Below are 24,819 nucleotides of genomic sequence, written 5' to 3'. Positions count from 1 at the left end.
AAGACCATTGCTTGAGGTCTTCCTGCTGTAGTTAAATAGGGGTCTGTTTAGTTATTGGACACTCCTGGTGCCTTAAATACATGTAAATATAGTCTGGTTCAAATAAGAGGTGGAGTCAAACTCCAATGTTTGTTTGTTTCCTTGATATGCTATTGTACTGAGTTTGTGAGTATGTGTACATATAAATATACTTTTTTATGAATAAAGTATATTTTTGAAATAAAAAAACTCTCAGCGCCAATTGCACACAGTTTGATCCCCGTTCGACCTGTGCTGCATTCAGGACCTACCTTCCTTGTCCACCCTCTAGTGGAGGTCACAGCTCTGTGGGTCAGACCTGCCTTCAAACCCAGAACAGACTAAGGATTTACTTGTGTAGTCACATCTTCTCTTGTAATCCAGTAAATGAGGCACCACTGCATCACCCCACCCAGATCCACTTCCAGAATCAAGATTCAGTGTTTTGCTGTACTTATCCTCACACATAATATGATCCCACAAATCTCCATCTCCACTAAATTAACGCAAATATCAGAGTTGTGCTTTGAAGGGCAGAGGACCAACACAGCTACAATTTCTTACCAGTTCCTTTCCTTTTGTCTTTTCTGTGTCTTTATGGGCAATGAGGTGTGATGTTTATCTACATTAGAGGTTTTGTATAAATATGAGTTAATGATGAAAAGGAGGTAAGCAATGATAATACCATGGTAAGTATAAAAGAGTTTTATTCTGCAGAATGATTGATGGAAGGAATAGATTTGTATCACAAACAAAACACTGCTGAAAATTTGATACATATCATGGTTTGTTATTTAAAATCAGAGTTCTTCAAAAAGGTGTATAAGAGTTGTCTAAATATACTATCTTGGTTCCAATGTCTCACTGTTATTCTCCAAATGTCACCCATCATCAATAACAGAAAGAAGCTAGTGATCTCTCACGAGCTTTAGCACTTTACAGAAATATTTCTTCTCCAGTCTCTCTTTCCTCTTTCTCAGGCTGTCACTTTGCTAACCTTCCCTTCATCACATTATTGGCTGTCAGCTTGACCTCCATTTACGGCACAGTTATGGGATTGTGTTTGTATTTTGCTTGATCAGCCTCCTGCAGGATGTAGGGAAAAGGCAGGAAAGCTGTGATCACATTGGATGGTGGTGCAGACACTATGGTCCACTTCACCTCCGTGTTAAAAAAATAAAAAATCAAACATTTTACTTCCATCATCCTTTGAGGAAGAGAATGCCAAAGACTCAATCATTTGAAAGAACAGATTTCTCCTTATCTCATTCTTAAATGGGCAACACTGTATTTTTTAGCAGCTGTAATGTGAACTTTCTCTTAACTTGAGTCTAATCTTTCTTGAGAGACTGTTGTGTATCCCAGATGTAATGTCATAGCTATTAAGTAAAACGTAACAAACCTGTGTACTGTTGATCAAGATTGAGTCTCTATTTTGCCTAAGATCTGGTGTAGGCATCTATCTCTACATTGGTATCAGCAGCCTCGACTAATGCCAGCAAGGATTGGTGGCCGGAGATCTTCCCAACAGGAATAATGTGGAAGTTGTTGTGTAGGTTTCTCTCTTGTGTCCTGTTTGATGTTTGAGTTCAAATTCCAAGTGGATTCTGGTCATTGATTCACGGTACGATGAAGTCAGCTGTTTCTTCACTTTCAGAGCTGATCTTTTAAAGTCGATGCCTTGGCAGTTCTTCTCCAATATATTCAATCTGAGTCAGGAAGCAAGCCTCTATGTGTTTAGCAGCAACTCCCACTCGAAAGAAGTCTTCTCTCATCTAATTGAATCTCAGCTGCAGTTATTCTCTGAGTCACAACACTCCTTACAGTAATATATTCAGGCACAACCAAGCAAGTTAGAGATTTGATTAAAACAATGAATCGTTTCAATCACTTGTGAGTAGGGCCAGACGGGTCGGACAGTGTGTTTTAATCTGTGGTGAAGCAAGAAGCTGAACACACAGAAGATACTCTGTACATTGTCAGGCAGTCAGGATAAAGAGAGGGTGGTATCAGGACTAGATACCCCATAAACCAGTTCTGGTTTTCAGCTTCTTACAGACGGTCTGTCAAGGAGCCCCTGCTGACATGCTCTGGGACCCCTGCAAAGCATTAAACATTTCAGGATGTAGGTTTGCTCGCTGAGCTGGAAGGTTAATTTCCAGACGTTTCGTCACCCTGGAAACGTCTGGAAATGAACCTTCCAGCTCAGGGAGCAAACCTCCATCCAGAACCTCAACCTGAGCTACAAATCTTCTCAAAACGTTTCATTCATTGGTTACAGAATCACAGAAAGAGGCCATTCAGCCCATCGTGCCTGCATCTGTTGCATGCAAGACAGTGGGAGAGAAACAGGTAGAGCTTTTTGTTTCCTCAGTTTACTGTTTGGTATTTGCACATCACTGGCCAGGCTAGCAAGAGGGCAGTTAAGAGTCAATCATGTTGCTGTGTGTCTAGTATGGAGTTAGAGTAGATACAGCAGATTTCCTTCCCTAACGGGCATTGTAGAGACAAAGAGTGTGGTGCTGGTAAAGCGCAGCCGGTCAGGCAGCATCCGAGGAGCGGGAGAGTCAACGTTTCAAGCATAAGCTCTTCATCAGAAATGAAGGGCCCAAGAAGGCTGAGAGATAAATGGAGGCGGGGCAGGGAGGGTGAGCTGGGGAAGGTAGCTGAGAGTGCAATAGGTAGATGAAGGTCAAAGGTCAGGGGAGGGGGGAGTGGATAGGTGGGAAGGAAGATGGACAGGTAGGACAGGTCAGGAGGGTGGTGCCCAGTTGGAAAGTTGGATCAGGCATAAGGTGGGGGGAGGGGAAATGAGGAAACTGGTGAAATCCACATAGATCCCATGTGGTTGCAGGGTCCCAAGGTGGAAGATGAGGCCTTCTTCCTCCAGGCATCGGGTGGTTAGGGTTTAGTAGTGGAGGAGGCCCAGCAATTGCATGTCTTTGGTGGGGTGGGAGGGGAATTAAAGTGTTCAGCCACGGGGCAATGGGGTTGTTTAGTGTGTGTCCCAGAGATGGTCTCTGAAACGTTCCACAAAGTGTATGTGGTTGCCTCATCTCCCCTCCTCCCCACCTTCCCACCTTATCCCAGATCCAACTCTCCAACTCAACACTGCCCTCTTGAACTGTCCTACCTGTCCCTGGTTTTTCCAATCTATCCACTCCACCCTCTCCTCTGACCTTCACCTCCACTTTCATCTACCTATCACATTCCCAGCTACCTCCCCCCCCCAGCCCCACTCCCTCCCATTTATCTCTCAGCCCCTTTGGGCCACCCCCTCATTCCTGATGAGGAACTTATGCTTGAAACGTTGACCCTCCTGCTCCTCGGATGCTGCCTGACCTGCTGTGCTTTTCAAGCCCCGCACTCTTCAACTGATCTCCAGCACCTGCAGTCCTCACTTTCTCCCAATTATCAAGTTAGGAGTCATAGAACCACAGCACAGAAACAGACCCTTCATCCATATAGACCAGGTTTCACAAACTAAACCAGTTCCATTTGCCTGCATTTAGCCCATAGCTGTCTAAACCTTTCCTATCCATGTACCTGTCCAGGTGTCTTTTAACTATTGCTTCCTTTGACAGTTAATTCCATAATACACACCACCCTTTGGCTGTAAATGTTGGCCCTCAGGTCCCTTTTTAATCTTCTGAGGAAGGGTCACCGAAAGATTAACTCTGATTTCTCTCCACAGACGCGGCCAGATCTGTTGAGCTTTTCCATCAATTTCTGTTTTTGTTTCTGATTTACAGCATCCACAGTTCTTTTGGGTTTTTTTCTCCCTTTTAAATCTTTCTCTAGCTTTGAGCTCCCCCACTCTAGGGAAACGATCTTTGCTATTCACCTTGTCTGTGCCCCCCGATGATTTTATGAACCTCTGTAAGGTTAACCCTCGACTTCCTGTGCTTCAGATGAAAAAGGTACCAGGCTATTCAGCCGCTTGTAACTCAAACTGTCCAGTCCTGGTAACATCCTTTTAACTCATTTCTGTACCCTTTCCAGTTTAATAATATCCTTCCTATAGCAGGGTCACTAGAACTGTACACTGTATTCCAAAAGAGGTCTCACCAACATTCTGTACAGCAGCAACATGACATTCCAATTCCTGTGCCCAATAATCTAACCAACGAAGGCAAGTGTGCCTTTTTCACCACCCTTTCTCCATGACACCACTTTCACGGAATGATGCTCCTAAACTCCTCGATCTTTCTATTTGACAAAATTCCCCAGGGCTCTACCAGTAACAGTAAATTCCTGAAGAAGGGCTTATGCCCGAAACGTTGAATTTCCTGTTCTTTGGATGCTGCCTGACCTGCTGCGCTTTTCCAGCCACACATTTTCAGCTGTACCAGTAACTGTCTAAGTTAAGCCCTTGTTAGTTTTACCAAAATGCAGCACCTCACATTTATCTAAATTACTTTATCTGCCAATCACTGGCCTGGCTGATCAAGAGCCCCCTTGTATCCTGAGATAATCTTTCTCACTGGCGGTGGGTTTTGATCCTCAGCCCAGTCCAACTGGACCCAGCTGTGGAGTCACACTCACCCTTCTCCTGCCAGGCACAAGAGCCAACCCAACAGAGGTTCTCGCATCAGGCCCACACTCCCCACGCCACCCTCACCCCCTCCACACCAACCCATCAATCTTCAGAGGCTGTTTACTTTTGCCATTTTGACGTGTTGGATTTTCAGTGTTGGTTGCAAAACGTAGAATTCTCAGCATCTCCAAAGAGAATGAAAGAGAAGGGACAAACGGACTTCCTTCACAACTGTATGAGGGGATCTAGTTCAGGCACATGGCAGTTTTGAACATATGCCATTTGAATGCTGCTGGTGCTAAGGGAATGTGTAACCACAGACACCATGAATATTCTTTGATCATCAGCTTGCATGAAGGCTCTCATTAAAAAATGTAAATGCTATTTATCCCTTGATGAGTTCAACAATATCAGGAATCTGTTCTCTCTAGGAGAAATTAGCATCTGGTTCTTAATTAGTAAGCAGCTGCCAGTAGCACCAAGTTCTGACTGAAAGGAGAATTTCTGCACATTATCAAGAACATCTCATTAACACATCAAATACACTTGTATTTGTGCATTTGTCAAGATGCACTCACCGAGATAACTGACTGAGCAGTTTTTAAACCTGGAGTCTATAACACTTTGAAGGACATAGGCAGCAGATACATGGGAACACCACCCCCCTGCAAGTTCCCCTCCAAGCTTCTCACTGTCCTGACTTGGAAATATATCACTGTTCCTTCACTGTCATTAGGTCAAAATCCTGGAATTTCCTCCCTAAGGGCATTGTGCATGTAGATTGCAGCAGTTCAAGAAGGCAGCTCACCACCCCCTCAAAGGATGACAATAAATTCTAGCCATCTGCATCCATGATAGAATTTTAAAAAATGTTCCATCTCCAATTCCTCTGCTGAGTTTTGGGCATCAGTTTGTCCCTGTCTCTTAAAGTCGCTTTCCATTCTGTGCAGCTCATTGTTCTGCTGATGGGCAGCCTCGCCTCTTAAACCAATAGGTTAACGTCGTGGGTAAGGGTGAGAATGCTGTGGCACAGTGAGGAGCACCTGTACCCCTGGGTCAGAGCTCCAGGTTTAAGTCACCCTCAGTGAACATGGCCATGTTTCATGAAGCCAAACAGGTTGATAACCTGCACATCATTCCAGGCTATAGAAGTGGGAAAATCTCCTTGCTTAGCATCATGTGATAGACCTACACTCCTGAAGCCACAGTATTAGGTAACAGGATAAAGACCTGTCTTGGGAAATCACTTTCCATTCTGGTCTGGATGATGCTGAGGTTTTGGGGTTACTAGTCTTCTTTAATACTGCTCCTTTGTATCCCTGCAATGGGTGTGTACACACACAGACTCTCATACACTCAAACTGCTCCCTGAGTTTACTGTTGACCACTCTTCATGGTCTATATATCCTCGTGTAAGGTTGTTTATTGAAACCCTGAACTAGTGTAGACTTAGAGATCACTGATGATCTGATCCAGCTGAAATAGGTGTTTGAGGAATAGGTTGCGTGTGTTGCGTAGACAAGGTATTTCAACTAAATTAGTTTAGAGCTGATAATTGATGTCTATATTGTTGATTGGGAAGCAAATGGAAGGGAGATCAGTGGCCATCTTATACAGGGATCCTTGTCTTTATGAGTATATATGATACCTACTAGAGGCCGCTTTTGACAAAATGGTAGTGTCTCTATCTCGGGGTCAGAAGGCTCGGGTTCAAGTTCCCACTTGCTCCAGAGGTGTGTTATAACATCTCTGAATAGGTTGATTAAAAATATCAATATGGTATCTACTTAGAAATGGGTTAAAGTAACTTATTGACTGCAAAAGAGTATTCTGTGAGATAATTTACTTCAGGCAGTGCTGTCAGAACATTTATCAAAATTAATATGTTTTGCCAAGATTTGTCCATGTACGCAAAGGGTATCAATCAGTTAAAATGAAGATGGCGTTCGCAACTCTTTATGCATTACTACTCTTGGCCATCATTCTACAAACATCCTTTTCAAATTAGCACTGGCTGGATCCCAGACGATCCTACCCCCTCACTAGCTGTCACTGTCTTGAATCTGTGACAAGCTAATCAGTCAATGACTGGCAATTTTCCCCTTGCTCTTCTGTATTTTATCTTCTACAGCCTCCAAATTAGCCTGGGCCTCACTGTCACATTTACCTCCAGGAATGTGAATGCCAAATCAAGGCTGATGCTGCAAATTGAGGGGACATTTGCTGCACAGTCAGCAAATTTGTGGACTTAAGAGTCGGAGAGATGCATAGCACGAAAACAGAGCCATCAGTCCAACTCATCCATGTCAACCAGATATCCTAAATTCATCTAGTCCTATTTGCCAGCATTTGGCCCACATCCCTCTAAACCCTTTCTATTCATATACCATTCCAGATGACTTTTAAATGTTGTAACTGTACCAGCCTCCACCACTTCCTCTGGCAGCTTATTCCAAGCACGCACAACTCTCTGCTTGAAAAAGTTGCCCCTTATGTCCCTTTTAAATCTTTCCCCTCTCATCTTAAACCTGTGCCGTATAGTTCTGGACTCCCCCATCCTGGGGAAAGGACTTTGTCTATTTACCCTATTCATGCCCCTCATGATTTTATAAACCTTTATAAGGTCACTCCTCAGCCTCAGAAGCTCCAGGGAAAACAGCCCCAACCTATTCAGCCTCTCCCTATAGCTCAAACCCTTCAACTCTGGCAACATCCTTGTAAGTCTTTTCTGAATCCTTTAAAGTTTAAGTACATCCTTCCTGTAGGAGGGAGACTAATACTGGATCCAGTATTCCAAATGAGGCCTAACTAATGTTCTGTTCAGCCACAACATGACGTCCCAGTTCACTCAACGCACTGACCGTTAAAGTCCTAGTAGAAAGTGAGGACTGCAGATGCTGGAGATAAGAGATAAAAATGTGGCACTGGAAAAGCACAGCCGGTCAGGCAGCATCCGAGGAGCAGGAGAATCGACATTTCGGGCAAAAGCTCTTCATCAGGAACCTGTCACATTCCTGATAAAGGGCTTATGCTCATAATGTCGACTCTCCTGCTCTTCCGATGCTGTCTGACCTGCTGTGCTTTTCCAGCACCACATTTCTTCACTATCCTGTCTGCCTGTGACTCCACTTCCAAGGAACTATGACCCTGCACCCCAAGGCCCCCTTTGTTGTGAAACTGAGACCCCCACCCTCAGCTGGATGTAAAAGATTGCATTGCCTTTTTCACAGAAGAGCTGTCACATCGACTTGTTGGGCCGAAGGGCCTGTTTCCACACTGTAAATAATCTAATCTAATATAATCTAATCTTCCCTAATGCTATGGTCAACATTTATCCAGGAGAGAATGCGGACTGCAGATACTGGAGATCAGAGTCAAAAAGCATGGTGCTGGAAAAGCACAGCTGGTTAGGCAGCATCCGAGGAGCAGGAGAGTCGATGTTTTGAGCATAAGGTCTTTATCAGGATTCCTGATGAAGAGGTTATGCTTGAAATGTTGACTCTCCTGCTCCTCAGATATTGCCTGCCTGGCTGTGATTTTCCAGCAGCACACTTTTTTGATGCCAACTTTGATCACCCAATTAGGGCCTCTAAACATAAAGGGTAAAAGGGCCTATTTGTGGGATAAATATGGCCGGAATAATAATCTAGAGTCGCAAGTTCAAAGCCCAGCATGGAGACTCGAGAATGTATCTTCAATTAATTAAATAAATCTGGAATGAAAATGGTTAATAACAATACTGGTGACCCACGAAAATACTGTTGTGACATAAAGCAGAAATGTGGTTCACCATTTCCTGCAGAGAAGGAAATCTGCTGTTTGTACATGGTCCAGGCCTACATGCAGCTCGAGAATGAGAAAGTCCTAACTTCCCCCTTGGAAATGGCCCAGCAAGCCACTCAATAATATTGAGGAAGGCAGCTCAAAGCCAGCTCCTTCTGAAGGGTAATGAGGGCTTGGAAATACATGGCAACCTTCCCAGTGACGGACACATTCTGTGAATTCAAAGTTTGTGAGATGATTTGTAGCTCGGGTGCTCGTTGTTGTGGTTCTGTTCGCCGAGCTGGGAATTTGTGTTGCAGACGTTTCGTTCCCCTGTCTAGATGACATCCTCAGTGCTTGGGAGCCTCCTGTGAAGCGCTTCTGTGATCTTTCCTTCGGCATTTGTAGTGGTTTGTCTCTGCCGCTTCCGGTTGTCAGTTCCAGCTGTCCGCTGCAGTGGCCGGTATATTGGGTCCAGGTCGATGTGCTTATTGATTGAATCTGTGGATGAATACAAAAGCAACCACCCCAACACACACAAACGAAGCTGCATCAAGACACTATTCAAAAGGGCCACAACACACTGCGGCACACCAGAACTGCAAAAAGAGGAAGAAGAACACCTTTACAATGTATTCGCCAAAAACGGATACCCGTGCAATTTCATCAACAGATGCCTAAGGGAAAGACAACGGAATGAGGACATGCCACAACCCAAAGGACTAGCCACATTACCATACATCAAGAGTATTTCCAAACTGACAGCCAGACTACTGTGACCACTAAGATTCATAACAGCACACAAACCAACAGCCACTCTCAGACAACAACTCACCAGAACGAAGGACCCGATACCCAGCATGAACAAAACCAATGTAGTGTACAAAATCCCGTGCAAGGACTGCTCAAAACACTACATAGGACAAACAGGAAGACAGCTAACAATCCGCATCCATGAACACCAACTCGCCACGAATCGACACGACCAGCTATCCTTAGTAGCCACACATGCAGGTGACAAGCAACATGAGTTCGACTGGGACAACACCACTATTATAGGACAAGCCAAACAGAGAACAGCCAGGGAATTCCTAGAGGCATGGCACTCATCCACAGATTCAATCAATAAGCACATCGACCTGGACCCAATATACCGACCACTGCAATGGACAGCTGGAACTGACAACTGGAAGCGGCAGATTGAAACCACTACAAATGCTGGAGTAAACATCACAGAAGTGCTTCACAGGAGGCTCCCAAGCACTGAGGATGTCACCCAGATAGGGGACGAAATGTCTGCAACACAAATCCCCAGCTCGGCGAACAGAACCGCAACAACATTCTGTGAATGAATAAAGGAAAAGAGATTGGGTCACTGTGGGATTTGTTGTTCTAAAGTTGATGGCTCTAATCATCAGCTTACAATCACAACAACTCTTCAAAAGTGGTTCATTGGCTTCACAGAACCTGGGAATGTCTTGCAATTGTTTTTTTTACGGTCAATTGTTTTAGTGTGGCACCATTCATTTGCTCTCCTTGTCTCTTTTTTTGCTTTGTTCTTATATTTGCAACCAATGATGTTTTGACTTTATTGTCAGCTCGCTAAGGATTGCCCCAGGCCAGAAGGATAGCTATGCAGGCTTGCATTTCGACCGTTTCCCTGTTGCCTTCCTGGAGGTGGGGATTTGAATTTGGCAATCTCATAGCCAGCTCCTCATTTGGGAAATTACAACTTGTCAAGCCATCTTTAACGTGAGAGATTTTTGTGTAACTCATGAGGTGAGGGGTGGGTGGATTTTATGTAGTCTGTTAGAAAATGTTGATCAGAAGCTAGTTTGGATAGAACTCCTCTGGTAAAGTTTGAACACCAGTTAGGCTTCACTTCAAAGTTGAACAATATCACAAATAACCACTGCACAAACTCTCTGATGATTGCTCCTTGTTCCAATTCTGTTGTGTGTCTAACATAGAACTGACAAGATTCCTCGCAGATAAAAATCACAAGAAGCGAAGTCAGTCTATTCTCTCCTGCTCCTAATTCTGGAGGGAAACAGTGATGAGATGCTGGTGGAATGGACGGAAAATGCTATAAATACACCACAGATCAAGTAGTGTTTACAGAGAGAAAAGACAAGCTAAGTACAAGTTATTATCCAAACTTAGCTTCATTTTGTTCTGCACACCATCTTTCTCTTGTTCTCCTCCTCCTCCCATTGCAGGGAGCTGAATTTGCAGTATCTCTGCAGACAGGCACAATGAAATGCTAACCTCAGCAATGACAAATCATTCTGAGAGTTTCATTGCTGCTGAGACAGTAGGTGGCAGATTCCTACTGCAGAAAACGCAGTGCCTGGGGTTCATGTCCATCAGCAGGTATCTAATACTATCATTTAATCCCCTCTCGCTGTTTAGTTTTGCTCTCCTAGGGAGATGAAAAAGAGCTAATTTCAAAACCCTTTGGACAGCGATGACTGATATTCCACAAAGTACACAAAGCACAGGCAGTTCACATCTGCACTGAATTGTCTCCCTCTGGATTTTCTGTCACCTGCTTTTATTTCTTCCTCCTTGTACCTGGTAGGTAACAGAGCTGAGAGCTGCCGCCCTGCTAACCCCAGCACACCATCATTCATAACCTAGCAATGGAACGTCAGAGGTGTGTTGTACAAGGCTGCGAGGGTCTGAAAGGGTTAATACTGATCACATCACATCATTATGATGCTGTGACTTCGATTTGGTGATAGAATCTCGAAGGTGTGAGACCCAACAGGAGGTAATGGCCTGATGATATCATTGCTAGACTATTAACCCAGAGAGAAGGTGAGGACCGCAGATGCTGGAGATCAGAGTCGAAGAGTGTGGGGCTGGAAAAGCACAGCAGGTCAGGCAGCATCCGAGAAGCAGGAGAGTTGACATTTCTGGCATAAGCCCTTCATCAGGAATGAGGTCTAATTCCTGATGAAGGGCTTATGCCTGAAAAGTCAATTCTCCTGCTCCTCAGATGCTGCCTGACCGGCTGTGCTTTTCCAGCACCACACTCTTCAAATATTAATCCAGAGACCCAGATAATATTCTTGGGATCTGGATTCAAGTCCCACCATGGCAGATAGTGGAATTCGGATTCAATAAAAGCAAATGTCTAATGTTGACCATGAAACTGCTGTTGAATTTCAGGAAAGACCCATCAGATTTGCTAACATTCTTGAGGGAAGGAAATGACCATCCTTACCCGGTCTGGCCTACATATCTCCCCAGAGCCAGAGGCACAGTGCAATGTGGCCGCAATTGCCCTTTGGGCAACTAGGGATGGGTAGTAAAATAATGGCCTGGTCACTGACACCCACATCCCATGAATAAATAAAAAAAGGCAAATCATAGTCCTCTTATAGTCTCTGTAACAATGTCCATAATGTCAATGTTATTTGTTAACAGTTGCTAAAATGCAATAAACTGCGTCTTGTTAAACACAGTATTCTGTTCTCATTAAATAAGCAAGTGGCTTACCTTTATCAGAGCAGACCAAGTGGCTCTGTAGATTCCCGACCCTGGGAGAGAATGGTATCAGTAAACCCCTCCCATGGTGGGCAGTAATGTAGATGACCTCATACATGTTGGTCAGTGATGAGGGGTGCTCAAACTGCAGTCTGGGGATGGCAGACACTCTCCAGTTAAGAGGCCACTTAGATGGGTATGACGGAGTGTGAGCACTCTGTGTAAAGCCAAATCCTTATCCCCATCAATACCCACATAGCTCAAGCTGCTGAATGCAATAGAGATCAGTGCTCATGGCTAATGTTCAGACACCAACACAGCAGCCCTCCAGGCTCACATAATCCCACCAGGGTCCATGCAGTGAATGACAAACAGGATAGGAAATGTAGGGGTCAACAATACACAGAAAGGGGGGTGGGGCAATGGGGGATTGAGGTAAATCAGATTCACAGGATACGAGTGTCACTGGTTGGGTCAGCATTTATTACCCATCCCTTTCAGAGATGGTTGGAGTTGCTGTCTTGAATGGTCGTTGTTCACCTGGTGTGGGCACACTAACAGTGCCGTTAGGGAGGCAGTTCCAGGATTTTTGAATCCACGACACTGTGAAGGATGTGGCTTCAGGTCAGGATAGTGTGCGGCTTGGAGGGGAACTTGCAGAGAGTGGCGTTCCCATGCACCCTCCTTTTCTCAGCCTTGTGTTCCTTTCCAGCGAGATGCACTAAAATGAGGACTGACCACCCAGAGAAATGGTAGAGCTTGTCAAATAACAATTAAAAAAGGGGGCTGTACTCCATGTTCTATGAACAGGGTCTCTAGAAACTAGATTTGTCATCAGCTGCAGAATATTCAGATTACAGTTTGGTTATATTAGAAATAGGTGAGAGAGTGGGCCATTAAGCTCTTGAAGTTGGCTTCATTATTCAATGAGAACATGGCTGGTAATGCACATTATCCAAAGTTATCCTCATATCCTTTGATATTTTTCACATCTAGAGATCTGGCAATCTCTGGCCTGAGTATACTCATATCTGAGCCTCCACAGCCCTCTGCAGTAGAGAATGTCCAATATTCAACACGCTCAGAGTGAAGTTGTTTCATCCTCATCTCAGTCCTAAATATCTTCCCCTTACTCAGAGACAGTAACTAGATAATGAAAGAAATGACGTCCAAATCAGGTATCTTTCCAATTGGCTGATGTGAAAAACTCGAGTTTTCTGCCAATCTAGTTATCTTTTAGCCTCTGGGTCCTTGTACTAATATCTCTCCCCATACACTGTACACTCCACTTCGCCATTAAAATATTTTTTTAATTCAGTTTTGAGGTAGTAGTTTGGCCTACAACAAACATTTACCTGATCTCTAACCATGGACATTTATGAGGGAACTCGTAAAGTTATTACAACACTGTAAATAATTTGTCCAGCTATCACTGGTCTTTGTCCTTCTAAAGTCAGCTATTTTACCCTGACAGTCAGATGTGATTAACAAGTCAGTACCGAGGGGAACAGGGAAGTTAGCCAAATGGCTTTAACACAAAATTCTGGCTTGAAAGGGTTCCCTTGCTAATCTTTGCACTCAGGAATGTTCAGGGGCAGAATACTGAAATTAAGGAAACAATGCAGATAGTTGCCTGTGGTTAATTTACACCAACAATATCTGACTCCCAACAACTTCCTCAATAACTTACTCAGATTAAGATGTGAATCATGATCACGTTTGGAAAGGGTCTGTCACATTCCTGGACAAGATATAAATAAAACCAGTCATCCTATCAGCCCCGCCATCATAAGCTTCCGCATAATTTAATATCCACAACACTCAATGCTGCTCCAAACTTCCCTCTCATTCTCCTGAGCTGATTTTATTTACAGTTCATTAATTATTCCCACTCCACACATCTTCAGTGCTTTGAAATAAAGCACTTATGTAATCTACCTCAATTCATTATTTTCTAGCAGTGATCTCCTCACCTCCCATTTCTCACAGATGTTTAAACCCTGAGTTTAATTTCATCCCATCAGCACATGATGGGCTTCATTCAGCAAATTACTTAGCTAATGATATTCTGGCTCGTGATTATCTATGAAGGGTTCTGTTTAACACCGATAATTACAGAATGACATCTGTAGCTGCAATTCATATCAGCAATAAATGTTCCACTGGGTCATGTTTTGTGACAGAGTCACCAGAAACCATAAATGTTCATGGGCATTCACACCTTCTCTGCTTATAGAACATAGAACAATCCAGCACAGAACAGGCCCTTTGGCCCTCGATGTTGTACCGACATGTAAACTAATCTAAGCTCATCCCCTTACACTATCCCATCATCATCCATGTGCTTATCCAAGGACTGTTTAAATGTCCCTAATGTGGCTGAGTTAACTACACTGGTAGGCAGGGCATTCTATACCCTTACCACTCTCTGAGTAAAGAACCTGCCTCTGACATCTGTCTTAAATCTATCACCCCTCAATTTGTAGTTATGCCCCCTCGTACAAGACGACGTCATCATCCTAGGAAAAAGACTTTCACTGTCTACCCTATCTAATCCTCTGATCATCTTGTATGTCTCTATCAAATCCCCTCTTAGCCTCCTTCTTTCCAATGAGAACAGAGCCAAGTCCCTGAGCCTTTCCTCATAAGACCTTCCATCCAGACCAGGCAACATCCTGGTAAATCTCCTCTGCACCTTTTCCAATGCTCCCACATCCTTTCTGTAATGGGGCGACCAGAACTGTACACAATATTCCAAGTGAGGCTGCATTAAAGTTCTGTACAGTTACAGCATAACATTACGGCTCCAGAATTCAATCCCTCTACCAATAAAATCTAACACACCATATGCCTTCATAACAGCACTATCAACCTGGGGGACAACTTTCAGGGATCTGTAAACATGGGCTCCAAGATCCCTCTGCACATCTACGCTACCAAGAATCTTTCTATTTACCCAGTACTCTGCCTTCCTGTTATTCTTTCCAAAGTGAATCACCTCACATTTAGCTACATTGAATTCCATTTGCCACCTCTCAGCCCAATTCTGCAGTTTATCCAAGTCCCCCTGCAACCTGCAACCGACTTCAGTGTCATCTGCAAACTTTCTAACCCATCCACCTATGCATGTGTCTAAGTTACGTATAAAATGACAAACAGCAGTGGTCCCAAAACAGATCCTTGTGGCACACCATTAGTAACCGGACTCCAGGCTGAATATTTTCCATCAACCACCGCTCGCTGCCTTCGTTCAGAAAGCCAGTTTCTAATCCAAACTGTTAAATCACCCTCAATTCCATGCCTCTGCATTTTCTCCAACAGCCTACCATGTGGAACCTTACCAAAGGCTTTACTGAAGTCCATGTATGCCATGTCAACTGCCCTACTTTCATCTATATGCTTGGTCATCTTCTCAAAAAACTCAATGAGGTTTGAGAGACACGACCTGCCCTTGACGAAAGCATGTTGACTATCTGAAATCAAATTGTTGCTTGCTTGATGATAATAAATCCGATCACTTATAATCCTTTCCAAAACCTTTCCTACAACAGAAGTAAGGCTCACTGGTCTATAATTACCTGGGTCATCTCTACTGCCCTTCTTGAACAAGGGCACAACACTTACAATCCTCCAGTCCTCTGGTACTAAATCTGTAGATAATGATGACTCAAAGGTCAAAGCCAAAGATCTGCCATCTCCTCCTTAGCTTCCCAGAGAATTCTAGAATAAATCCCATCCGGTCCAGGGGACTTGTCTACTTTCACTCCTTCTAGAATTGATAACACCTGTTCCTTACTAACCTCGATCCTTTCTAGTCTAATATCTCATATCTCATTCTTCTCCTCTACAATATTCTCCTTTTCCTGAGTGAAAACAAACGAGAAATATTCAGTTAGCACCTCTCTGATCTCCACAAGGTCCCACTTCCCACTTCTGTCTTTGACTGGCCCTATTCCTACCCTAATCATCCTTTTATTCCTCACATACCTATAGAGAGCTTTAGGTTTCTCCTTTATTCTACCAGCTCTACACTGCTCATGTCCTCTCTTTGCCCTGTGTAACTCTTTCTTTAAATCCTTCCTAGCTAACCTGTAACTCTCTATCGCTTCATCTGAACCATCTCATTTCACAAGAAGCCTCCTTCTTCCGCTTGCGATTTTTAGAAGAATATTTATCATTTCTACAGCTTTGGTTGACAAGTCTCACAAATATCTTTCTGCCTTCACCCCCCCCCCCCCCCCCCCCCCGCCCCACACAACTTGAATGCTACCCTGAAAGTCAGATGCATGAAAGTAGTACAGATTATTAACAGTTTAAAGTTCAGGCTGAAACCCTAACAAGATTGGGAGTAAAAGTGTTTTTCATTACCTCGTCAGGACTGTTTGAGACAACACTGACATTTCTAATTAGAGGTTCAAGTATCAGTTTCAGCAAGGAGATAAAGGGCTGAGTGCTCTCCATCATGAGTCTATGACTCTGGCTAATGTGGAATGTGGTATTGCAATTCTCCTATCAACCAGAACACAGAGGCAGTCCACAATGGAGGGACAAAATCTCTCCTGGACAGGGAATAAAAGAGACAGCGATGCAACAATGAGCACGTAACCTTCAACTTTTGGACTTCGAGGGGAGAAAGTGTTTTCCATATATGACTTAGAGTAGCTATATATACATATATAGAGCTGAAAATGTGTTGCTGGTTAAAGCGCAGCAGGTCAGGCAGCATCCAAGGAACAGGAAATTCAACGTTTCAGGCATAAGCCCTTCATCCTGAAGGGCTCATGCCCGAAACGTTGAATTTCCTGTTCCTTGGATGCTGCCTGACCTGCTGCGCTTTAACCAGCAACACATTTTCAGCTCTGATCTCCAGCATCTGCAGACCTACACTTTTTACTATATATACATACACACACACGCACACACACACACGCGCTGCTTGAGCTGACAGCAAGAGAGCTCAACAGAGAGACAGCTCATGCAAGGACTGCTGCAGTGCTTCTAATAATTAACTGCTAGATAGCACTAGGAAAATAGTACAGATATTAGAACAGTTGCAAGGCAAGTACTAGAAATATTGTCCTATGATATATAAATATCCTCCTTTATCAACTGTCACTGCTCCTTTAACTGCTGCTGACTGAACAATTGCAGTGGAATGGATAGAATGGAGAAGCTGGGGTTATAGTAGAACAAAGACAACTAACAGGAGACTTGTTTGGTGCTTAAAATCATCGAGAGTTTAGGTAGAGTAAATAAAAAGAAACTTTTATCCAATCACAGGTGGGGAACCATGGGGACAACATTTACGGTTGGCAAAAGAATGAGTGGTGACATGAGGAAACATTTTATTAATATGAATGGTCAGAATCTGAAATACTGCACTTAATTAGATGAGAGAAATCACTTCAAAATTGTAGATTCCAAACACAAAGCAGAGAGATACTTGGGAAAATGTTCAAGGATGAGGGGAAAGAGCTGGATTGTCTTCGATAGAGTTGATGTAGACTCAATGAGTTGGTTGGGCTTTACTGATACTGTACCATTCCATGGGTTTTGCATGGGAGCAGAAATTACTGTAATGGATATATACATATATAGTAGTGCCTTGTTAAAAAAAGATTGTCTAAATGATTTTTTAATCACCGCATCCACTTATACAAGAAGTAGCTTTACAGTAAAAGCTGCAACGCAGGTTGCAATGATTGCTTTGTGGGCTTTCTACACAGATCCCCTGATTGGATCTGAGTAACACATCGCGGAGAAGGTAACAAACCACAGAGAATGTCAGAAAAACTCAGCAGGTTTGGCAGCACCTGTGAAGGGACATACAGAATTAATGTTGAGTCCTGTATGGCTCTTTAGTTCTGAAGAAAAGTCACAGAGAACTTGAAACCTTAACCCTGCTTGTTTCACCACAAATACTGCCAAATACGCTGAATTTCTCCAGCATCCACAGTATTTTGCCTTCATAACTTGAAGATAAATGCGTAGTAGTGTGGCTGTATGGCTTTCCCTATTAATCACTGGACTTTACATGTAACACACCTGTTTGAGAGAGGAAGGAGACAGATGACAGGAAATTATAGGGCAGTTAGCCTGACCTCAGTTATTGGTAAGATTTTTGAGTCATTTATTCAGGATGAGATTGCAGACTACTTGGTAGTGCATGGTAAAATGGAACTAAATCAGCACAGCTTCATCAAGGGGAGGTCTGTTAGAGATCAATCCAGAGATTGGATTAGATTCCCTACAGTATGGAAACAGGCCCTTTGGCCCAACAAGTCCACACTGTAGAAACAGGCCATTCGGCCCAACAAGTTCACACCAACCCTCTGAAGAGTAACCCATGCAGACCTATTCCCCTACCCTATATTTACCCCTGCCTAATTGCACTGTGGGCAATTTAGCATGGCCAATTCCACCTGGAATGCACATCTTTGGATTGTGGGAGGAAACCAGAGCACCCGGAGGAAATCCACACAGACACGGGGAGAACATGCAAAATCCACACAGTTGCCCAAGGCGGAAATTGAACCTTGGCCCCTGGTGCTGTGAGGCAGCAGTGCTGACCACTGAGCCACCATACAGCCCAAGATGTGCAGATTAAATGAATTGGCCGTGCTAAACTGCCCACAATGTAAGTTAGGTGCATTAATCAGGGGTACATGTACAGGAATAGGATAGGGGAATATATTTGGGTGAGTGACACTTTGAAGGTCGGTACGGACTTGTTGGGCCGAGGGCCTGTTTCTACACTGTATGGATTTTTCAATTTTTCCTACAGCCAGTGGAGGTGATCTACCTGGATTTCCAGAAGGCCTCGGAGATGCTACACAGGGGGCTGCTGAATAGAACAAAGCTTTAGGGGTGAGGCTGACTGGCAGAAGACAGAGTGGAGATAAAGAGACCTTTTCTCAGGATGGCAGTCAGGGACTAGTTGAGTTCAGTAGAGGTCAGCATTGGGATCGCAACAATTCACATCATACATTAATGATCTGGATGAAGGATCTGATGGGCATTGTTACTAAGTTGCAGGTGACATACAGATAGGTTGAGGGACAGGTAATGTTGAGGAAACGTGAATGCTGCAGAAGAACTTGGTCAGGCTGGAAGAGTAGGCAAACAAGTGGCAGGTGGAATATAATGTGGGAAACTTTAGTAGGAAAGTAGAGGTATAGACTATTTTCTAAACGGGAAAAGGCTTTGGAAATCTGAAGCACAAAGGGACTTGGGAGCCCTCATTCAGGATTCTCAAGATTAACATGCAGGTTCAGTTGGCAGTTAGGAAGACAAATGCAATATTAGCATTCATTTCATGAAGACTAGAATACAAGAGCAGGGATGTACTGCCGAGGCTAAATAAGGCTCTGGTCAGACTTCAACTGGAATATTGTATGCAGTTTTGAGTCCCATATCTAAGAATGTGCTGGCATGGAGGGTATCCAGAGGAGGTTTACATGATCCTGGGGATGAAGGGCTTGTCATAAGAAGAGTGATTGATGACTCTGGGCCTGTACTTCATGGATTTTAGAAGGAGTGGGGGCACGTGGTGTGGGGTGGATTTCATTGAAACTGAGAGACATGGATAGAGTGGAGATGGAGAAGATTGTTCCACCAATTGAAGAGATTAGGACCAGAGGGCACGGCTGCAAGGTTTGTAGCTCAGGCTGAGGTTTAGGGTGTAGGTTTGCTCGCTGAGTTGTAGGTTTGATATCCAGACATTTCATTACCTGGCCAGGTAACATCACAGTGGTGACTTCCAAGTGAAGCAAAGCTGTTCTCTCCTGCTTTCTATTTATATGTTTGTCCTGGATGGGGCTCCTGGGGTTTGTGGTGATGTCATTTCCTGTTTTCTGAGGGGTTGATAGATGGTATCTAAATCTATATGTGTTTGTTTATGGCATTGTGGTTGGAGTGCCAGGCCTTTAGGAATTCTCTGGCATGTCTTTGTGTTGTCCCAGTCGAATTGGTGGTTTTTTTTCTTTCGTGTGTAGGGCTACGGGGGAGAGAGGATACGGTTTCAGAGTGAAGGGATGACCCTTAAATGACGAAGAGGAATTTCTTAAGCTACAGGGTGGGGAATCTGTGGAACTAATTACTGTAGAGGGCTGCGGAGGCCAGGACATTGAGAGTCTTTTATAAAGACAGTGGTAGATGGGTTTGTGATTAGTAAGGGGATCAATTGTTACAGGGAGAAGGCAGGAGACTGATGTTGAGAAACATACCAGCCACGATCAAATGGCAGGGCAGATTCACTGGGCCAAATGGCCTAATTCTGGGTCAAACTGATGAAAGACATTTCCATTGGTGGATCACAGACCACCTCAGTGTGAAGTAAGATTGCTCAGGTTGAACTCAAATTCTGATAGGTGTGAACTCACTGCACAAGACTGAACCTTATTCACTGTCATGTGGTAACCTCAGTCAAGGGGGGAAAACACTGGAGGGCAAGTGTGAAGGCAGTAGTTCTTATTTAATCCTCAGCACATAGATACAGTTGTAACTCAAGTGTTTGATCATAATGGAGAGACCAAGCATAGCAAAAGAACATTGATAGCCCTCGAAATGGGATAGACATTACTTGCGAAATGACTTGCCTGCACCAGTTTCTGAGGATGATAATTTGACTGATCTCAAACCGGGTCTAGAAGTTGGACATAATTGGGAGATTATGAGGAGGAAGATTAAGTCATGACAAATTATGTTCAGTGACCTGGTTAAGGAATCGGACTAAAACTGTTGCAGCTTGAAGCACAGCGAGTATGGCCAATGGCGGGAAATAATTCCAAAAGCAAAAGGACCCCCATTTCTCCGAGGCTGAATGAAGCTTGGGCCGTGTGAATGAGGGGTTTGTGTTGACAGCACTACAATAATCGGGAGCACCTCGAGATGCACAAGCAACCGAATATTTTTTAGGGGTTTTGCACTGTCGACTTGAATGAGATTTCACTTGAAATTTCACATTTTGCAACTCGCACTGTAAAAGTTTCTACAAGGTACAATACATCAATGCAGAATCTTCTGAGTACAGGTTTATAAATATACCACAACCAGTTGGTTTAGGCAGCGGGGAGAAGTGGCTGATCTGAGTCCAACATTAAAGTAACATTTTCCTGCTTCAAAAGGACGGCTGTACGTCAAAGGGATATTCCAGTTGGTACCTGGGGGTGGTAAAAGTTATCAAGTCTGTCAATTATCAATTCTCTTAAATGCACAAAATTAAACACAGATGCATCTCCTCTAGGGAAACATTTATTTCAGATTTTTTACATTCATTTTTACTAAATAACCATTATGAAAAGAACTCACGCCTAGTGCAAGAGCAAATCTAAACTATACCGAACATTGGTGCTGAACACTTTCTTTGCTCACTCAGTGAAACAGCAGGAGGAGAACCATGAAATTGCATTAACGGTTTGCCCACTGTTATGTGATGTATGCACATTTTAATAAGAGGAGCAGTGGGAAGTTTAAAGACAGTGCTTGAACAGTAATGGGAAATACTCAAATCCATAACAAGCATCAAATCAGAATTAGAATTTGAATTTCCAGCCTGTTTTCTAGGATCTGAAGGAAGAGATGATGGTTATGGCCTTAAACAAATACAAATCAACACAAATGGAAAAGGTCATTTCCAATCTTATCTGTACAATAACGTATTTGAAACATTAGTATCTGAAGGGGGAGGCTGTCCCAGAAGACAGCAAGTCTTATTGAAATGCCAGCCACTTGGGGGGGGGGGGGGGGGGAAGAGAGAAGAACAGGGGAAAATGGTTTGAGAGAGGAAGCTGTTGCAATTGCAAGAGCAAGTTTGTCAATTCTAACGTTATGATATTTGACACCACAAACTATACTCAACAGGATTCAAGTGACTGGATGTGATGTACAGTTAGCAGAAATTGAATGAGCACTGGTTTGGGTGAAACTCTGTCACACTGTACATGACAGTCCAGTATCGACACACAAAATGATATGCAATACCAGGCCCACAGCTTCTCTCAGTTGTCAGTATGCTTCAGGTTGAGAACTGATTTCAAGCCACTGACAATTCAATGCTGTGACCCAGTGTTGCTCTATTACTGGAGGTGTTGTCCTAATGCATTGCAACTAGCTACATTGCAGAAACTCACTCTTTTGATCGCAAATCCTTCCTTTCTGTTTTGTGGTCAATTGTGTTGGAAGTGTTTTAATACATTGAATTACAGCTGCTATCAGAAGCTGGGGAGGGAGATTGATGAATGCCCTCCCCTCCTTATAAATACCCCCAGTTAGGGACTAAAGCATCATAGGGTCACCAAGTCAGATTAGTAGAGCTCCTTCAGGAGAATTCACTGTCAGTTTCTTCCCCACGTTGTGAGGGTGAAGCAACCTGGGCTGTGTTCAGCAACACCTTGAACCTGACCAGTACTGTTGCTCAGGGTAGTTGTTGGGAACACAGAGTGCAAATTAGGCTCACACTGAAACACAACTTAGAAGAGTCATTGTGGCCACTGTACAGGTAGTCAGTGGGTCTGTATCCGAGTCCACTCAGAGTAACTCCAAAGCATCGGAGAAATCCTTCCAATCACTTGCAATCTCTACGGTGTTCAAGCATAAATGAACAATGGCGTTAACTGTTTCCAGTACTGGTCTCTCACAGTTAGAAACAAGCTGACCAGATTAATAAGAAGCCTCTTCAATCTACTGATGCATCAGAGCAGATTTCTCCATTGAAACCTGCCATTGTATCTGACATGCAAACTGTCTCATATTTAAAAATAAATCATAACATAACAGGAAATAAAATCTGCAACTTTATATCCCATGAGTTAAGGCATTCTAGTTTAGTCCTCTTGACAATTCTTCAAGCAATCTGTGCTACAGCTGCTACTGAGTAGCTGAGCTATTCCTGTTTCTCACTACTTGGATAGATAAGGCAAGTCCCAGGCAGTTTCCTGTGCACACTTCCACATTGCACGCATAAGCCGCGTGAAGCCGGTATCCTTTGGTTTCTCCAGTCCACGCATCAGTCGCTGTTTCATAATGGAAATGAACTCCCTGTTGCTCAGCTCCCCGTTTCCTGCAAGACATTAAGATCTTGATCAGTAATCTACTTGGCTCTGCAATTGGAAATCATAGTGTTGGCACAGTTGCATTGGATTGAATTCACTCAGTTACACTTTGAGCAGTTCTGGAATGTCATTAAACTGATTCCAAGGGACCTAGTGGCCAAAAGGATTCAAGCAATTGGACAATCTGAGACGTAAGCCAAGATTTACTAAGCAGTAAAGACTGTTGCAGTTTACACTTACCAGTATCAGAAAACAAGCAGGAAGTATGTATTACAAGGTATTTGGCTCCTGTCAAGAGTCATTCACTTCAGCTTGAAGTGCTGCCAATTCTGATTTCACCAAGTCTTCTTACTTTGAGGCTCTGTGCGATGTGGCCAGTAGAGCTGTAGGATGCTGTCATGATTACAGCTGTGAGGGTGCTGGGAAGAGTTAGGGATGATGGGCAAATCCCACACTACCTTTCTCTGTTGAAACCTACCATTGGATCTGACATGCAAGAAGTCCCACACTTAAAAAAAACCATAACATGTGGCATTCAGAGAACTGATGGCATCTCAGTGACAATACATCGTTAGTCTCTAAGGGTCAAGTAAAAACGATTAAACGAGTCCTTTACTCCCAAACCCAAGAGACTCCAACACCATATTCAACTAGGGGAATACCACCAGCTGCAAGTTTCCCTCCAAGTCACACACTATCCTGACTCAGAGATATTCTTTCTGTGTCACTGGAGCTCCTTCCCTAGTGACATTTTAAGTGTACTTCACCAAATAGTTTGCAGCAGTTCGAAAAGCAGCTCATCACCACTTTCTCAAGGGCAACTAGGTACGGCTGAGAAGTGTTGGCACAGCCAGCAAAGGCCTCAGCTACTGAATTAATAAGAAGTATCCTGGGATTTATTTACATGGTCTGCTTTAGTTAATTCTCTACCTCGAATGGAGCATACTTTGAAGTAATTCCAGCCAACTTCCTCAGTTGTAACTTACTGCCTTTGGTCTCTATCCTTGTTAAGGTGAAGAAAGGTTGCCATTGTATATTTTGTCATTCTCTAAGCAGACTTTCCAAAGAATGTAAACTAGATAACAAATAAACAGCAGTATTGTTGTATTGGTCCCATTGACCCAGGCCACTGTAACTCAAGAGTAATGCTGGTTTAAGGGCAGAGCCAGTGAATATAAGGGGCACACATTACTACTATACACCTTGATTTTCCAGGTTTAAGAATTAAAACTTCTCATGGTGGAAGGAAATATTTTTCCATTGCTAAACAAAGGTACTCTAGGCTCTCCTAACATTCAGTTTGCTCAGCTGCAGGCTGAGTTGATTTCTGCAGAGAATTTCTCCCTGTTCATTAATCTTTTCAGTCGTGAGATGTACTGCTCAGATCCTGTTTTGCAGCTAAAAGGAACTGGGACTTCTCTTTCTAGACCTGCAAACATTTCATTTGTTAAAATAGGTCATTGTGACAACTAGTGGCTCTGATGGGAGGCAATGTACCTAAATCAGGATTTCACAGTCAACGTATCTTTTCTGCTGCGTTGTAAATTACGTGACATCAGGGATAGTTATTCACTTGTTCCTGTGAAGAAACAAACTGACTCGGCCAAACAGCCGACTTTATTAATTGGGCAATGGAAAGAATGAAATGGAGTGAAATCATCCTAAAGACCTGCGCTCGGTGGTCAAGAATTCCGCAGAATCAGATGTCAGGAAAATAAGCAGGAGTTTACTAGTCCCAAAACGTTATAGCCAATATATACAGAGGGCAAATTCACAAATATGGATGGTTAACTAGCTAATGGAGAAATGAGATTATTGTAAAAGCAATACCCAATGATCTATCTTGGGATGCTCTGCTTCTGGTGTAGAGGGAGAGACAGACAGACAATGATTGCCTGACCCTATTTTAAAAAACTCTATAGACTGAAGTGGGACAACCAAAGATGATGCTGAAGTTTT

At 43.4% G+C, this 24,819-nt stretch overlaps 1 protein-coding gene across 10 annotated transcripts in view; it reads right to left on the bottom strand.

The window, feature by feature from the left end:
• Nucleotides 1-21,052: 21,052 nt before the first annotated feature.
• Nucleotides 21,053-24,819, bottom strand: part of micu1 (mitochondrial calcium uptake 1) — a 109,614-nt gene continuing 105,847 nt past the window's right edge. For all 10 annotated transcript variants that reach the window (XM_060854247.1, XM_060854253.1, XM_060854255.1 and 7 more), the window contains one exon: nt 21,053-22,868. In XM_060854247.1, the coding sequence (XP_060710230.1) occupies nt 22,708-22,868 (161 nt within the window). In that variant the 3' untranslated portion in view covers nt 21,053-22,707. The remainder of the gene's footprint in view (nt 22,869-24,819) is intronic.

The sequence above is a fragment of the Hemiscyllium ocellatum genome, chromosome 43, assembly GCF_020745735.1.
Source record: "Hemiscyllium ocellatum isolate sHemOce1 chromosome 43, sHemOce1.pat.X.cur, whole genome shotgun sequence".
NCBI lineage: Eukaryota > Metazoa > Chordata > Chondrichthyes > Orectolobiformes > Hemiscylliidae > Hemiscyllium > Hemiscyllium ocellatum.
The sequence above is the reverse complement of the archived record's forward strand: the minus strand, read 5'-3'. Positions and strand labels throughout refer to the sequence as shown.